The following is an 18969-nucleotide window of genomic DNA, read 5'->3' on the forward strand; positions in this document are numbered from 1 at the left end:
TGCATGAAGAGAGAGATCTGAGAGTAGTGATGAGGGATGATAATCAACCAGTCATATAAATCGGATCTTTAGAGACACATGTAACTTGGTGAGAAATATTGGAGTAGCATTTAACTACATGGACAAGGACATGATGAGAAGGCTAATCACTACCATGATTAGACCAAAATTAGAATATGCAGAGGTAGTGTGGTCCCCCCATAAGAAGAAGCATATAAAGAAACTAGAAAGAATACAGAGGATGGCATCAAAAATGGTCCCAGAGTTGGAGGGATTAATATATGAGGAAAGATTAAAGGAAATGAACTTAACAACACTGGAACAAAGAAGAGAAAGGGGAGACCTAATCCAAATTTATAAATTATTAAACAAAATAGATGAAGTAGATAATGAAGAACTGCTACTAACAGAAGGAAACATAAGCAGAAATACAAGAGGACACAGTAAAAAATTGAGAAAGGGGAGATGCTTGAGAGACACAAAGAAGTATAGCTTCCCGCAAAGAAATGTAGAGGTTTGGAACAGTCTGAGCGAGGATATAGCATCAGCGAGGAGTGTGCAAAGCTTTAAAGTTAAGTTGGATAAATGCAGACACGGAGACGGGACCACACAAGCATAATGCCCAGGCCCTGTAAAACTACAACTAGGTAAATACACACACACACACACACACACACTATTGCGGCAATAAATGTTCTGTGCAATTCCAAGGTATTAATTGTGAAGATAAGCCGTCAATGATTATAATTCAATAACATTTAATTTCATTTAAATACTTATTGTTGATTGAAAAAATAATACAGTAAAATGCTAAGGCCATGTAAATCCGTTTAATTTTGCTTGAGGGTCAAAATAGCTAGGTTTAGAGAATACTGTAGGAAAATCCAAATGTCTTCAACATATTATAATGACATTGGTACCCATGAAAATGAAGACTGTGCAACCTTATACATTAGGCTATTAAATAAAGATGCACTTATAACCCAACTTAGAGGAGTTTCTAGCTGAAGACTCTTCACATGAGCATATACTAAACTAACCTATCACCACTGAAATAGTAATATTTCCCCGCATTTTTAAATCTCATAAACGAGTAATAATAATGGAAACGGTTACCAGAGTGATAATTAGCAAATACAATCTCAACAAATAATGTGTTAACTTTTAGAGTGAGTTGGGTGGGATTCTAGAGTTTTACCAAGACAGGTATGGCTCACCAAAAGCTTGCTTCTGTTCATCAAACTCTTGTAACACATCCAGTCTATTAGACTGTGGCCTTGATAAGACTGTGGAATATCCATTGTGAGTCTGTAATAACAGCTAGAGCCCTGTGGGAGAGATCACATCCAATAATTTTGACCATAAGGGCCACAGCTTCCCTCATCAGCTTCGATGGCTGGACCTGATGTGAACGATTGTTTCAATCCTTGTAGCTGTGCCTCTCTCACAATGATTTCCAGTTTTCCATAGACAGTACAAAGGGAGGGCAGTTATGACATCAAGATACACACAATGGCAGTGTGTGTGTCTTGCTGTCATAACGTACCGATGGTTTCCTCCCAAGACGACTGACTGTTAGCACACCTCTGTCTGTCTTCTCAGCAGCCTTGCAGTTAAATTATACACTTTGTATCCCCTCTGTGGCAGAATGGCTCTGTGGCTGTGGCTCTGACAGAAAGCTTATGGACATGATGGAGTGCCTCCTATCGTCCTTAAAAACTGTACTTTTGTGCTGACACCCTGCCTGGTCAAACTCTTTCGTCTTTGCCTCTCAACATCTACCTTTCCTTCCTGCTGGAAGTATGCCTACATACAACCTGTGCTTAAGAAGGGAGACTTCCAGTCCCTCAACTACCATCCTATAGCTTTACTTCCTGACTTTCTAAAGCTTTTGAATCAATCCTTAACCTTAAAATTCTTTAGCATCTATCTACTTCTGACCTTCTACCTGATTGCCAGTATGGGTTCTGCAAGGGGTGTTCTACTGGTAACCTTCTTGCCTTCCTAACTGACTCCTGGTCATCTTCTAGGTGTTTCAGTGGAACTTTGTCAAAAGCTCTCAAATCTTGAAAGCTTTTGACAGAGTCTGGCACATATCTTTGCTTCCTAAATTACCCACATACAGATTCTATCCCTCTCTTTGTACTTTTATCTTTAGTTTCATTTCTGACCGATCTATCTCTGCTGTGGTAGACATTCACTGCTCTTCCCCTAAACATATTAACAGTGGTGTCCTACAGTGCTCTGTTCTATCTCCCCTAAATATATTAACAGTGGTGTCCTGCAGGGCTCTGTTCTATCTCCCACTCTCTTTCTGTCGATCATTAATGATCTTTCCAAAATCGAACTGTCCTATCCACTATTACACTGATGACTGCACTACTCAACATCTTTAAACAGAAGACCCTCCCTTTGGGGATTACATGATTCTAGGCTGTATGCTGCAGAACACTTAACCTCAGATCTTGATGTCATTTCTGAATGGGGCAGGAAAAAATTGATGTCCTACAATGCCACAACAGTTTCTCCACCCGTCATCTCAACACAATCTTCCAAACACCTATCCCCTATTCTTCGATAACACTCAGCTGTCAACTTCTACAATAAACATTCTCAGTCTATCCTCAACTCAAAATTTTAACTGGAAACTTCATACCTCCTCTCTCACTAAAAAAGCTTCCTCTTGGTTTGGTATTCTGTATTTTCTCTGACAGTTTTTTCCCCTTCCCAGATGCTATCCATATATAGGGGCCTTGTCTGCCCTCGTATCTTGTGTGGGGGGGGCTCCACACATGCAGCTCTGGTAGACAGAGTGGAGTCAAAACCCTCCTCTTACTAGCAGTCTTCTACCTCGTAGATTTCACTGCAGTTAGATTTCACTGCAGTAGTGCGTTTCTTTTTATTTTCTTTCTGTATTTTCAAGGTGACAGCTCTTCTGAACTTGCACATGACTTCTACTCTTGCTTATCCCTATATTATCTAAATTCCTTATGCAAGAGTCAACCAGCATCTTCATTCTTTTATCTTCTGCTGGTAGACTCTGGAATAGCCTTCCTTCATCTGTAGTTCCTCCTGCCTAAGTCTTGAACTCTTTCAAGAGGAGAGTATAAACACACCTCCTCACCCGAAATTGACCTGTCTTATGACCTATTGTTCCATTTTCTTTTGTTGGAGCAGTGTCTAGCAGGCCTTTTACCCCTAAGCTGTCTCCCTTGATGTAAAAAAAATGTTAGTTAGTTGTTAAAAGCAGGTGAAATAGAACAAATAAAGACAAATTCTGAAAAATTCCAGTCTGTTTTCATGTTTTACTATTTAAAGTTTCCCCCAAACTAGCGACTTCAGAACTAGCGATATTTTTTCAGTCTTTTTATCCCTAGACAAGGGACCCTGCTGCATACATAAATGTGTTCTATTTACTGAGTCGTTCCCCAAGATAAAACTACTTTTGCATGAACCACACCACAAGATATCTGATGATTGTATTTTTTTTTTTTTCCAGGGCATTTTCTCCCCCTTTTTGCAGTTCATGCATTTTGCAACCACATAGGCCTTCCAGAAGTGAAAGAAATGTTGAAGGCCCCCTCTCCTACACGCAATAAGCTGATGGCCTGTCATGTGCTAGGTTTGGTAACCTGGTACTTTTTACTTTATCCACTTACTGAACCATCTATCTACAGCAATGCTTTGACAACATTGTGAATATAGCCTTAAGGTAGTAGCCATAGAGTATTTATGTGTGATATTGATGAATTTTTATGCCAAATTGCTGCACACTAGTTGCATTTCTAGCAGTTTCAGAGTATGCTGTTGTCTGTTCCTAGTATGTTGGGTCTTCATCCCATATGTTGTATGTTATGATAATGATATGATTTGAATTATAAAATTATTTTTAAAGAGTGCAATAGTGATTTACCATGAAACAGCCACATACTGCCTTTGGTCCTTAGTTCACATCCTTGTACAAGGTGTCTCCTGTTGCCTTTCTAATTATATCACGAAGTCTGAGAAATCCAAGAAATGCATTGTCATAATGAAAATTGAAGGATACAGCCACACATGCTCCTCCACTGTATAGATTACACTTTTTGCCAAATATTTTCACTACACTTCAAGTGGGAGAATATGTGTAACATTTGGACAATATCTGTGTAAAGATATGTCATATAATGTAAGCAGAACCACTTAAGGGTAGAGTTCGCTATAGTATATTGAAAAAAAAAAAAAAAGTTATCCAGTTTGGCAAATCCATCTGTCCTAAAAATGTTGAATGGCAAATTTCTTTCAGATTCTGAAAATTTAAATCTCCTGGGTCGGGAGAATTTAAATAGCCACCAGGAATGTGTGGCATGCCGCCGAGCATGTGTTTGATAATTTAGTAGGTTTTTTGACCTATTTTTAATATCTGATGAAATAATTGCATATTAATACATTCCTGCATATTCTGGCAACTTAACCTGGGAGGAAGACAGGTGTGTGAGATGGTGAGGAGCTGCAACATGCTTAGACTGAAACCAAACACATGACACGCCACTTGTTGCTCTCCTTACTCTCACATCCTGCATCATTCCCCACAAACTTTAAAAAATTGAGCTTCAGGTAGGAGGGCAGCTGCCCACCTGAAAGGCAGAACCCAGAATCCCAATGACTCACTGCATTCCAAAATTTGGGCAAAAAATTTTGAATATCAAACATGCTTGATTCTTCAGAGTCAAATTTGACACCCAGGTAACACTTCTGGAACAATTTTGACTCTAGCAATAGTAACCTCCTCACTACCATTTTTGGAAGAAATGAGAAGGTAGAAGGATTGAAACCCAGATACCCAGAGAAAAAGAACACTTTAGAAGCCCAAAATGAATAGAAAAATCAGTGGAAGTGCCAGGAGTTATTACAAACCAGGCGGATTTTAGCAGATATGAAACGTGGCAAAATGAATGAGGTGGGGCCTCATGATTCCTTTGCAACCAAGTGAGTAATATCCTTTATAGGGAATGAAGTAGGTGCCAGATCATGAGGGCAAGTTTTAGTATGCGATTATTGAACCCTAAGGAAACCAGAATCAATAGGTTTGCAGTACGAAACTGAGAAAAACTTGAATCACATTATACCCTGAGCAAGATGTTAGAAAACGTATATGCTATCTACCCCTCTATTTTTTTCATAATTGCAATAAAGATTTAGGGATAAAACTTGATTAATCATAGAATAAAACTGTTAAAGCATTTTCATTTCTTAGAGAATATTTTTAGCATGTTATGCGAAGAGATTTTGGTTTGTGAATTTCCACATGCGTTTTTATATAACTAAATGAAAAGATTTTGCTATTTTTTACAGTTTTGGTAGGCAAGTTGTAAAGTATTTGATGTGTAATCACAAAAGAAGTGGGTGCAAAAGTGATGGAGATCAACTTGAAAGTTTTTGCAAAATAATGAAAAATTACTTGAAAAGGAAAAAAAATGCATGATTCATTTGAAACTTACAGATGAAAATAAGGGTACCAATATGCACAACAAATAAGCCAAGGCCCTCAGGCTTTTTTGAAATCATAGCGAACTCTCCTTAAATTTAAAACTATCTCACACACACATACCCACATACCACATTTCCTCCTTCCTCACAGTGCCAACACTTCATCTTGTTGTGTGATATTACAAAATTTGCTCTAGGTCAATAGGTATTAACTTAATATATGTATGGTTTGTTGATATTGTTTTGAAAGTATTGTACTTATGGAAAATCAGTGCTCTCAGGTAACAGATGCACCAAAGGAGATACCAAATAGTTGTGGTAAGGGTCATAATTCAGTATAGTAATATAGCATTTGTAATGTCCTTTCCAGGAAATGGAAAGCCAAAACTCTTTGATTACAAAAACATTTAATTTATCATTTCATATTGTAAAACAAAGTTGAAAGTAAAGAGCTTGAAGGTTGTATTTATGCAGCTTTTTGTTACATACACTTCTTTAAGAGAAATCAGCATCTTCGCTCCTCTCTGAAATAAGCATGACTTCAGTGAAGCAGTAGTTAAAAATAAGAAGTGAATAGTTAATATTATTGAATGGATAAATAATAATGCACAACTAAATAATCCAGAAGCAGAGGAATATGGAGTTAGTACCTAATGAAAAATATGTATCAAGTTATGTATTTTCATAAGCAGTGAATTGACATGCTCCCTTGCCCTGAGAACACTATCCACTCACTTCACTTCTCCTTTCCATGCCCTTTTTCTTATTTCTTGTAAAAAACTTACAGTACAGTATTAATCACTCTTTTTTGCCATCTGAAAATCAAAACTAATTCCTTTAAATTGTAATCTTTATCCCAGTCTATCACCTCTTCTCAAGAGAGTAGAGCCAAGGGCCATTTGCCTCAACTCCTCTAACTAACTGTCTTTATCCTCTCAAAGTTGACTGGTGTTGCTTCACTTGCTTTCTTTTATCACTACCTTCTGGACTTGGTAACTTCATTCCTCCATCCCTCTAACAACCCTGTTGCACATCTCTCTACTCAACCTCATTCCTACTTACTGATTAATGCAAGAATTGATCAGTATCTTCACTTTCATCCCTATCACAGAGTAGGCTCTGGAACAGCCTCCTCTCCACTATCTTTCCTCATTCCTCTGATGAACTCTCAGTAGGGGAGTATCAAGACACCTCTGAACCCATTTTATAAATTCATTTTTTGGCATCCTATTCTCTTTACTGAATTAACATGAGGGCATTTTTTTTATATATATAGCCATTGATTTGTATTAATAACCTTAAAACACATTGTTGTATATATTGTTATTTAACCCCTTCCCGGCGGCAGGGCAGATGTATGTACTATCAAAAAAAAAAAAAAAAAAAAAAAATCGTCTCTGTATAGATGCTGTCGACTTTCATCCATACGTGTATATATAGATTTCCTGCAAGTGGGCATTCCAGATTGACGTCTATATATAGACTCTGCCGCAAAACTGAACAAACATTTGAATCTATATATAGATGTTATTTAAGTTTGATTGGTTATATGTATATTGATATATTTATATGAAGGTTTAGATTCTGTATCAGTGTAATCACTGACAGTAGATGAGTCAGTATCATCAAAAACATCCAAAAAATCAGCATCTATATCCTCAGCTGCCAAAGAAGTCATTTCTTCCGTCTTAAGAGGTCTCTTTCTCCTTGACATGATAGACTAATAATAAAATAAAATAGGAAAAAAATGCATAAATTCCCAGTGTTAGCTGATGTGCATAGCACATCCGCCACCGACAAAGCACAAGCGGTGACTGTCCTTGAGAGGCAATGTCGGTAAGTGTCGGGGTTTGAGATGCCAAATAAAGATTTTTGTTAATTTTGTTAGTAGTAAGGAATCGTCTATATACAGACCATGCTACAATCTAGTGTGGGCAAATGAGAGCAAACGTCTATATATAGACGCGCAGACAAAAAGTCCCAATTTCGAAACATCTATATATAGATCCTCCGCCGGGAAGGGGTTAATCATTAGTTATCATTATCTTGTAAACATGGAGATTGAGTACATGTTCATATTCTATTATGTCATATGAGGGGACAATAAAGGATGTACCATATTTGCTGGCATCGAAGATGCATCAATATTTAAGACACCCCACCCCCCATTTGGAAGTGCTGATTTAAAAAAATAATATTTTGCCCTTGACCTTTACCAATTTTACAAAGATGTTTTGTTGGTTGTTTCCTGACTTGTAGTACATTTCTACCCTATACTGCTAGACCAGCACCATATTGTAACATACAGTCATACCCAGCCGTACTTCATTTCGACTCAGTAACGTTACCTACTCCAAATGACCAAAACCAACACTTGGACTGGATCAACACCATATCATAATATATATACCATACAATACACATGTACACCATACTGTAACAACAGCACCATATGGAAGGTGATCTAACTCTGAAGCTTTGTTTACCTTTGCTGAGTCTTCACTTAGTTACCAGTGCACAGGGGATCACCAAGACTAAGACTTGGTCAGGACCAACACCATATTGCAATATGTATATCATATACACCGTATAATATATGTATGTATACCATGTCTTAATGAGTTATATTCATCCACGTGTTGCTTATGCTATTTGTAAGGTGTTTGTGGTCACACAGAGTGATGACAAACACCTTACAACTAGCATAGGACTACGCATCTGGTGGCCCACGGTCCAAATCTGAACCTTCTGAGTGTTGTAATTGGACCCCAGACTCCAGGAGTAGAAAAACATAATTAAATAACATTGTCCTGGCGATGGATTCTTGCAAGTGTATTTCCTCGACTGATTGTAGGCCCTAAAGTCACTCGAGGAAATCCACTTGCAAGAATCCATTGCCAGGACCTTCATATTATTTAATCATATTTTTCTACTGGAGCTTAAGGTTCAGATACAATATTTATCTGGACCTCTGCATACATTTGAACTTGTCTAACTGGTCCTTTGCTCATAATAGTCAAGTAGCCCTAAACTAGCATAAACAACACACAGAATATAACTTGTTAAGGCATGGTATATATATATATATATATATATATATATATATATATATATATATATATATATATATATATCTATATATATATATATATATATATATATATATACAGTGGTACCTCGTGATTCAAACTTAATTGGTTCATTTGGGCTGTTCGGATTGAAAATGTTCAAATTAGGAAGCAATTTATCCCATTGAAATTAATGTAGAAAAAATTAATCCGTTCCAGGCCCCAAAATCCTCATATTTTTTCAACATTTTTATGGGTTTATGTAGTGCCCTGTGGCCAGATCACTCAAATAAATACATTTAAAACACTTAACCCTCTCATGCACCATAAGTTTCAATACATTTTCTTTTCCGCGCTCATTTCAAACATTGGGTCTTTTGCCGGTCGAGGCAGTTTTTTTAGCGCGCCGAAAATTTTTGTTTCTCAGCTACTTTCTTCCCCCAAACCTGCATTTATCATTATACATAATATATCAATGGCTTCCTTATTTGTTGTAGTTTTTCATGAATCAATAAAGAAATAATAATGCCTTGGGGCGACCATCAGGATCCACCAGGAAGAAGCCTACCGGCTGTCCTGATACGTACCCTCCTCTTGGAAGAGTTCAAGTCGTAGGCAGGAGGAAATACAGATGAAGGAAGATTGTTCCAAAGTTTACCAGCGTAAGGGATGAAAGAGTGAAGATGGTTGTTAACTCTTGCTTAAGGGGTTTGGACAGTATAGGGATGAGCTTGAGTAGAAAGTTGTGTGGGAGGCATGCAGTTAGCAGGTTCGGAAGAGCAGTCAGCGTGAAAATATCGATAGAAGATAGAGAGGAGGAGAGCTGATGAGACAAAGAGCCTTAGACTCCACTCTGTCCAGAAGAGCTGTGTGAGTGGAGCCTCCCCACACGTGAGATGCATACTCCATACGAGGGCGGGCAAGGCCCCTGTATATGGATAGCAACTGTGCAGGGGAGAAGAACTTGTGGAGACGATACAGAACACCCAACCTCGAGGAAGTTGATTTAGTGAGAGGAGATGTAATGTTTCCAGTTCAGATTTTGAGTTAAGGATAGACCGAGGATATTTAGTGTTGAAGAAGGTGGCAGCTGAGTGTTGTCGAAAAATAGGGGATAGATGTTTGGAAGATTGTGTCAAGTTGATAGGTGGAGAAATTGAGTTTTTGAGGCATTAAAGGACACAAGGTTCCTCTTATCCCAATCGTAAATGATAGCAAGGTCTGAGGTTAAGTGTTCTGCAGCCTCCAGTCTGGCGTCATGTAATTCCTGTTGAGAGGGTCTTCTATTAAAAGAAGTTGAATAATGCAGAGTGGAGTCATCAGCATATGAGTGGATAGGAGAGTTTGGTATGGAAAGAAGATCACTGATGAATAACAGGAAGAGAGTGGGTGATAGGACAGAGCCCTGTGGAACACCACTGTTGATAGGTTTAGGGGAAGAACAGTGACCGTCTACCACCACAGAGATAGAACGGCTGGGAAGGAAACTGGAGATAAAGGAACAGAGAGAGGGATAGAATCTGAAGGAGGGCAGTTTAGAAAGTAAAGACTTGTGCCAGACTCTATCGAAAGCTTTTGATATGTCTAGCGCAACTGAGAAAGTTTCACCGAAACAGCTAAGAGAGGATGACCAAGAATCAGTTAAGAGAGCAAGAAGATCGCCAGTAGAACGCCCCTTGCGGAACCCATACTGGCGATCAGGTAGAAGGTTAGAAGTTGAAAGGTGCTTTTGAATCTTCTGGTTAAGGATTGATTTAAAAGGTTTAGATAGGCAGGAAAGTAAAGCTATAGGGCGGTGGTAGTTTGAGGGGTTGGAGCGGTCACCCTTCTTAGGCACAGGCTGTATGAAGGCATACTTCCAGCAGGAAGGAAAGGTAGATGTTGACAGGCAGAGGCAAAAGAGTTTGACCAGGCAGGGTGTCAGCACAGAGGCACATTTTTTAATGACAATAGGAGGCACTCCATCAGGTCCATAAGCCTCCTGAGAGTTGAGGCCAGAGAGGGCATAGATAACATCATTCCGAAGAATCTTAATAACCGGTATAAAGGAGTCAGAGGGGGAATGAGTAGGAGGAATATGCCCAGAATCGTCCAGAGTGGAGTTGTTACAGAAAGTTTGAGCGAAGCTTTTCAGCCTTAGAGATAGATGAGACGGCGGTGCTGCCGTCAGGGTTAACCCGGTAGCAAGAAAGCAAGAAAAATGAGAAAAAATCACCCCTCATACAAACCATTTCATAATATATTTCAAACATTTGTTATCAGATTATGTATCATCTATTTTTTGGGTTTATATCATGGCACAAATTTGGCCCGTCGCTGCTACCGGGTTAAGGAGAGGAGGGAAAGATGAAGAAGTGAAATTGGAGGAGATATTTTTGGCTAGGTGCCAGAAGTCCTGAGAAGAATTAGAAAAAGCAAAAGCAATTGATTCAATAAATGATATAATTATATATAATGATATAGAATAGGTAAAGGAGAAGGAAGGAAACAGCTGTATTGAGGTGAGTTTATTACCGACTAGTTTCACTTTTGCTTCTTCAGGGGAACTGAGGTGACTCGTACGTCATCTTGCTATATATAGGACATATAGCATATGCTGTATATATGATATACAGCAGGATGACACCTGAGCCACCTCAGTTCCCCTGAAGAAGCAAAGGTTAAACTAGTCGAGAAGAAACTCACCTCAACATACCCTTGTTTCTTTCCATCTCCTTCACCCAACTTGTCGAAAATCTCCTTACAGATATAGAATACAGTTGAAATTGTGTACATCTATATACATATAGACAAGTAAATATTAAAATATACATGTACTAACTCAGGACATAACCATGTTAAAGTTATAACAAAATATCTTTACCTAATGAACAATTAGTTATACTCATAATGATTTTTTTTACTTTTTGGTAAAGTTATACTATACATAGTTATAATTGTTATATATTTGTTATATTGATAATATAGTATAGTAAAAATATATATAATGTTATAGAATACAGTTAGTAATATACACATCCACCTCTATATAGACCAGTAAATATTAAAAAATACATGTAATGACTGTCAGGACATAACCATATTAAGATAAAACATTTTATTCTGATCTCTTCATTTCTGGGAAACCGAAAGTAACAAATGGCTGAGCCAACTTTTCAGCTTTATGTTAAAGGATGCATATACTGCACAGTTATTTGCCATATTTCCAAAGCTATGAAACTGCCAAGCATGAAATATTCACAATAAAACGTGTACGTGTACTGACCTGCCCAGGCTCCACCCACATGCGCACTTCCCACACTTCAGCTTCCTGGGTGTTTTATGGCAAGTTTTACATTATTATTAGTCATTTTAAGGCATTATGTTTGGTTTATGTAAAAGATGAGTTATATGACAGTTTTTGGAACCAATTAATGACATAAGCTGAGATGACTATATTCCATACAATACACACACATAACCATTCTGTAAGAACAGCACCATGTGGAAGGTGACCTGTTCACTCTAGAGGTTTGTTTACCAATGGTGAGACTGTTTGACTAGTGGTGCCCAATCAACAACCAAGGCTTGGTAGAGGGAGTGTGTGGTTTAACCTCATACGACCATTGCAATATATTGTACAGTGCTGGTGGTGGCAGATGACGTGGATAGCAACACACCATCCACCACAGCTAAATTCACTCAACCCCTTCTTTCTCCTTCTGTTCTGCGATGATCTGGAAAATATTTACATCTGTCAACTCTACTGACAGCTCTTTGTTAGTCCCAAAAGTCTTCTGAAGCCAGTGGCTATCAGCCTTCCACAGGGAATAGATGAATGCTTGTCTAATGCCCCATATTGGGCCCCATCTGACTGCCACTCCCCCTTATCATTCCCCCCATGATTCTCACTATGGGACCACAAAAGCTCAAAGAGCCCCAGACTGGAGTGATATGTGCATTGGTTAGGGAGAACAAGTAACAAGGAATTAGATGTAAACACAGGATTCACTCACAACTGTGCAATGCTGGACCTCAAAATCAGTAAACCAGTAAAACTACTTTGAACTTGTCCTGGATGAGCTGACTGTATGAATCGGTGTGAAGGTGATGTTTTCGTGGAAGACAGGGCACTGTGTCACACTACAAAGTTAGTGGTGAACTGGTTTGGACTTAATGATGTAAAGTTGCTAACACCTTGGCCTGGCAACTCACTGGATCTTATTCCTATCAAAAACCTCTGGGCAATCTAAACACATCATCTACATGAACGTGACACTTCCTTATTCCATGCTTTAAAACCCTTTGTACCTGCAGTGCTGTTTTGACGTATGTGTGTACCACGTGCAGAAGCGTCCTTGTAGTACTGAGCAATATGAGTGTGGTACACACATACCAGACTGTTACATGGACGTGGTGTACAGCCAAATCATGAGTGCAGATCTTAGCTTTTCAGATCCCACGAGGATTGCGAGGAGTTAAGAAGACTCAAAATAAGTATGAGTCAGATTAAGATCTTGAAACAGAGGTGGAGGACAGAGAAACTACCAGACAGTGTTACTAGGCAGACACACTGTCAGCATGTGTGTATGAGCGGTCTTGTAAGATAGCCTCACACGAAGCGCGGGGGAATGGGAGCTGCGGTACTGCAGGCACATGTGCAGAAGCGTCCTTGTAGTACTGAGCAATATGAGTGTGGTACACACATACCAGACTGTTACATGGACGTGGTGTACAGCCAAATCATGAGTGCGGATCTTAGCTTTTCATATCCCACATGCCAATATTCTCGAGAAAGATAAAAAAATGCATTAACCATTACCTACAGTCACTCATCTGTCAAAGTCACAACCTGTAGCCAATCAATTATAGAGTCCATTTCTCATGCTTAAGTAGGATAATATAATTATCCCAGGCCTTCGAAGATTCTCTGTTTTCAATAATCTTGCTACTCGAGTGACTAATATTTTACTGTTTGGTGGAGGTAATATCCTCCTTCAGATAGCAGTGAAAAAGATCATAACTATGAGATAGATTGCGAGGAGTTGAGAAGACTCAAAATAAGTATGAGTCAGATTAAGATCTTGAAACAGGTGGAGGACAGAGAAACTAACAGACAGTGTTACTAGGCAGACACACTGTCAGCATGTGTGTATGAGCGGTCTTGTAAGATAGCCTTACATGAAGCAGGGGAATGGGAGCTATGTACTGCAGGCACATGTTTAAATCAGTGGGAAGCTGTGGTAAAGAGGGGGTTAACCCAGTAGCAGCAACGGGCCAAATTTGTGGCTTTACGGTGTAGGAGCAAAGGGCCAAATTTGTGCCATGATTTAAACCCCCCAAAATAGATGATACATAAACTGATCACAAATTCTTTGATATATATTAAGAAATGGTTTATGTAAGTGATGAATTTTTCTCGCTTAGAGGGACCATCAAGAAACATGATCCCTGCTGCTACCAGGTTAAAGGTGCCATTCAAGAGACATGGGGCAATATTAAACAGGAACTTTTGTAAACCTGAGTGATTCCTTTCCCAAGCATGTTCAGATTGTTAAGAGCTGAGAGTAGCCTACAAGTTATTCATTTTAGTGAATATCATCTTTAATACCATATTCAACTCTATTAATCATCCTGTTCCCAAGTACAACAGGTTCATGCAGCATCGGCATCACCTGCCACTGCTAGCACTGTATGTATTACTGATTTTACAACAGCTTTTTCATTACCACACAAACATGGCAAGCAAACAAAACCTCTCAGTATGAACAAATGACATCCTGGAGTTGACAACCCCAACACCAAAATCAAGACTAATACCAAACAATAACAGTGGCTATCGTAAGACTAACACCAACATCAGTTACAAGGGGTTCCATTCTTGTCGTCATTGGACACTGCCAAGACGAGTAGCATCTGCTTGACCACCATAGCCTGTACACTTCCTAAAGGCCTAGGTTAAGCCTACAGGTAATGCAACATTCATTGTTGTTGCATGCTATTTTTTTAGTCTGAACTTCAGAAAAGTGTCTTCAGCGCCAGCAAATATTCAATAATTTCTTTAATACAGAAGGATGAATCCCAACCATAACTTCTTGGGAAACAGGGTCCCCTTATTATGATTATTATTACTAATATTATTATTAATGAAAGTTGAACAAATTTTATGTCAGAATTTAGAAAGTACAACTATGAGTAGATCTGCATAATTAAATGTCCTTTATTAATTACCTCTATATTCTTTATGAAACAACGTTTTTTGCAACCAAAGTCCTTTCATCTGTAGAAATGCCATGCATTCTTTAAAATACAGGTTGTAGCCTAGTACTAGATCACAGGATATTTTTTGTAACAGGCATTTAGCTAAATAAATTTTGGACAAAATGTTTCACTGTGTGCAGTGCTATCAAGAACCTTGTGATGGGGTCATGAGGGTGATACAGAAAGTCTAATTGGGTCACATCTAAAACTTTAAGGGCCACTAATCTAAACCTGGGGTTCTCAATCATTGGGTACTTTCCTTTCAAGGTGTTGTATATTAACTAAAGGGGTTGTATGCTAACTCCAGAGAGGTAATGAAGGTCTTTGTCAAAAAGATTCTCAATAAAAATTGATATAGTGTTTGATGTAGTGTAGATACCAGCAAACTAGTAAAATAATTTATAATTTTCATTGTAATTTGGTCCCTTGCAATTCCAATCAAATATTTTATATACTTTATTATCATTGATACAGTGAATATTGCTTTGGTATTGTTACAAATTTAGATATATATAGGGTTTTTTTCTGTTTACTAATTATTTACTTAACAAATCTGCAATATATAGTGCAACCATATTTCATAGGAATGGTTTTAAAAACAAATGGACAGTAGAGTCTCACCAATAATATCCAATGGATGGCGAATAAATAAGATTACTAGTAAAACTGTTATTTGTGTAACAATTAGGTAGCTTATATGTGAAGCCCTCCTCACAATTGACTCCATAGCTTGCCTCACATTTCCATCACAACCAAAAAATATTTAGCCACTGCAATACTCTTGTTGGTCACTTGTTAGTTTCTCTTAATATTTAGCACTGTTAATTCTAAACAGTTCTGTTTCCACATGTCAGTGTACTACGTATAATACACCACTTTCAAGAAGTTCATCATTCTGTCTTATCTTTGCCCTCAGTGGAGGTTTCTTGTGGGTGCCTTAAATTTTTTCCTTACCCATCCCAAAATTCTTTGGCATTCATGCAGCAAATCACACCCTGCATCATCTCTCATAGCTCCAACAGGCAAAACTGCAGAACCCATTATTAACCACAGACCCTAGTAACCACTGGCTATAGAGTTAAAAATGTCATACTTGGCCATAACAGTACTTCACTGAGTGTCTAGACAGTGCAAGTGAACCGGGACAGGCAACCACATCACCAACGTAGCAGCAAACAAATTCTATCCGTGACGCACTCACACACTTTCCACATAATATATGTTACTCAAGAGAATCTAGATAGCATTATCAAAATAAATGCACATCTTTTCCAACCTACCGTTATTCTTGAATACAATATTGTATGTCATTATTGGTTATTGGTGAGAACTTACTGTGTCACTATGTAGTACCTATTACTTAAAAATTGTATTACTTGCAATGCCATTGAGGGGTGATGTGGTGAGCACCAATGACAATGAGAATTTATGTGTAAAGAACTCCTGGTCTAAACCATTTTCATAAAAATGTTGTAGTGTTACTTCATGATTTAATTCTAATCTAAAGTCTCAGGGACTTGAAGCTGCAAAAACTTGATCTTATCAGTAATTTCTGTACATGTACTAAATATTGAAATATTTAATTATTTTGATATCTTTAGTGTACATATATATTATTCTTGCTTTTGTTTTGGGGGGTAAACATGTGATCATTTTTTTCCTAGTTATTTGCTAGATACATTAGTGATTTTTTTCCTTTCCATATTTGTGAAATTATATATATTAAAAAAATCCTTTCCATTACAGCTCTGGGATACTAAAAATAAATTGATACCTATGACACAAACACTCTGTATATTTTATGTCCTTAGACCATTGGTTCCCAACCTGGGGGTAAATTACCCCCTGGGGGTAATTTAGCAATTTTTCGGGGGTAATGGAGGGGTGACAGAAAAATGTTAAGAATTCTGAAAATCAAGTAAGCATTGGTATTAGGATTAATGTTAACTTAGTCTTGTGTTGAAAATCGTCAACTTCATCAAGTCCAGGGATGTGAATTCGCGCATATTCAAGGAGCTGTGCAAGGAAATGGGAGAACAGTATCAAGTTCTGCTTTACCACACCGATGTTCGCTGGTTGTCACGAGGCAAGGTTGTACATCGTGTCATTGAGCTCCGAAAGGCTATTCAGGAATTTCTGGAACAAAAAGGATCTCCTTTTGCTACCAAGTTCACTGATAAGGAGTGGCTTGCTCGACTTTGTTACTTGGCTGACATATTTGCGGAGCTGAACAGTGGTAATCTGCAACTCCAGGGCCGAAACACGACTGTCATTGATGCCCGTCACACTGTGGCTGCATTTCTGGCGAAACTGAGACTCTGGATTCGGCGCTTGGAGAAAGGAGTGATCGCCCAGTTCCCCACCCTAGACCAGTTTATTGAGGAGAATAGTCATGATACTGGATCTCTTCTACAGACCATCAACAAAGAGATGAGCGACCATTTGAAGGGGCTTGAAACAAGCATGCATCACTACTTTCCAGAGTGACCAAGAAACAGCCAGTCGTCAGTGGATCATTCATCCCTTCTCTGTACCTGATGAGGCCATTCATGATGATGATTTCCCTGCAAAGGAGGAGTGGATCACAATGCGAGCCAATGAAGCCTTGAAAATCGAATTCCAAAACCAAAATGCAGATTCCTTTTGGATTTCACGACTAGCCGACTCGCCAACTCTGTCCAAGAGAGCCTTGAAGTTGTTGGTATCATTCTCAACAACGTATCTGTGCGAGAAGGGGTTCTCAACTGTGCTGGGGATGAAAACAAAAAAGAGGACTCTCTTGAATGTTGCAAACGATGCCAGGCTGGCACTTTCAACCACGAAGCCAAGAATTCCTCAACTAGCTTCAAATATGCAACTCCAACCATCTCACTGATGCTCTTGACATCTTTGGTAAGTCATTAGAGATGCAAAATGTACTAATACAATAAATAAAAGAAATTATCTCTAGTGTTTTAGTTTAGCCATATATATATAAATGTTGACAACATTTTGTGAAAGGGGTAACATGCTTAATGTGGCATGCTAAATTGGGTAACAAGCTGAAAAAGGTTGGGAACCACTGCCTTAGACAGTAAAGATGGCAGCAACAACTGATAAGTCGAGAGAGAGAGAAAGAGAGAGATTTACATAGATTTACATAGATTTACATAGAAAATCAGACCACACAGACCCCATGGTCCAGACTTGGTGGTCTGTCCTTAAACCTAAGTGATTTTACATTAATCAGAAGACTCCAAAACGTTGCATTTCTACTCTAGTTGATATTAAGTTGAAGGAAGTGACGGTCGAGCTTATTTTTGAAGGAGTCAATCGTGTTACACTGGACCACTGACGGTGGAAGCTTATTCCATTCTCGCACTACAACGTTGAAGAAAAATTTGGTGCAGTCTGAATTTACTTGTCTACATCTGAGTTTTACGCCATTGTTCCTCGTGCGCAAAGTGTCATCGATCATAAACAATGTTGATCTGTCTACATTCGTGAAACCATTAAGTATTTTAAAACATTCGATCAGTTTTCCTCGGAGGCGACGCTTCTCAAGAGAGAACATGTTAAGGGTAGAAAGCCTTTCTTAGGATTTGTTGCGCAAGGAAGGGATCATTTTCGTTGACGCTGAACACCTTCTAATTTAGCAATATCCTTTGCATGGTGGGGAGACCAAAACTGTACCGCATATTCCAAGTGGGGTCTGACTAAACTGTTGTAGAGCGGGAGTATTACATCTTTATTCTTGAATACAAAGTTTCTTTTAATGAAGCCCAACATTCTGTTCGCTTTATTTGCTGCATCGATGCATTGCTGTGAGAATTTGAGGTTTGACGCGATTTTGACCCCCAAGTCTTTGGCGCATTGAACGCTTTTGAGTTTAACGCCGCGCATTTCGTATTCGAACTTCTTATTCCTCGTTCCAACTTGAAGGACCTGGCACTTGTCTACGTTAAAGTGCATCTCCCATCTATCCGACCAAGCTGAAATTTTGTGCAAATCCTCTTGGAGGCTTTGCCTGTCTTCGTCAGTGAGAACCGAGTTGCCAATCTTTGTGTCGTCTGCAAATTTACTAATGCGGTTATTGAGTCCAACATCCACGTCGTTGATGTAAATAATGAAGAGCACTGGGCCAAGGACCGAGCCCTGAGGGACGCCACTAGTGACAGGCGCCCACTCTGAGTTAAATCCGTCAATCACTACT

At 38.7% G+C, this 18969-nt stretch overlaps 1 protein-coding gene across 1 annotated transcript in view; it reads left to right on the plus strand.

Moving 5' to 3' along the window:
* LOC126995373 (CAAX prenyl protease 2-like) overlaps nucleotides 1–7608 on the plus strand; it is a 48044-nt gene extending 40436 nt beyond the window's left edge. The window contains exon 7 of the mRNA XM_050854878.1: nucleotides 3500–7608. Within this exon, the coding sequence (XP_050710835.1) occupies nucleotides 3500–3699 (200 nt within the window). The 3' untranslated portion in view covers nucleotides 3700–7608. The remainder of the gene's footprint in view (nucleotides 1–3499) is intronic.
* Nucleotides 7609–18969: the final 11361 nt, after the last annotated feature.

Source organism: Eriocheir sinensis, chromosome 8 (assembly GCF_024679095.1).
Source record: "Eriocheir sinensis breed Jianghai 21 chromosome 8, ASM2467909v1, whole genome shotgun sequence".
In the NCBI taxonomy this organism is placed as follows: domain Eukaryota; kingdom Metazoa; phylum Arthropoda; class Malacostraca; order Decapoda; family Varunidae; genus Eriocheir; species Eriocheir sinensis.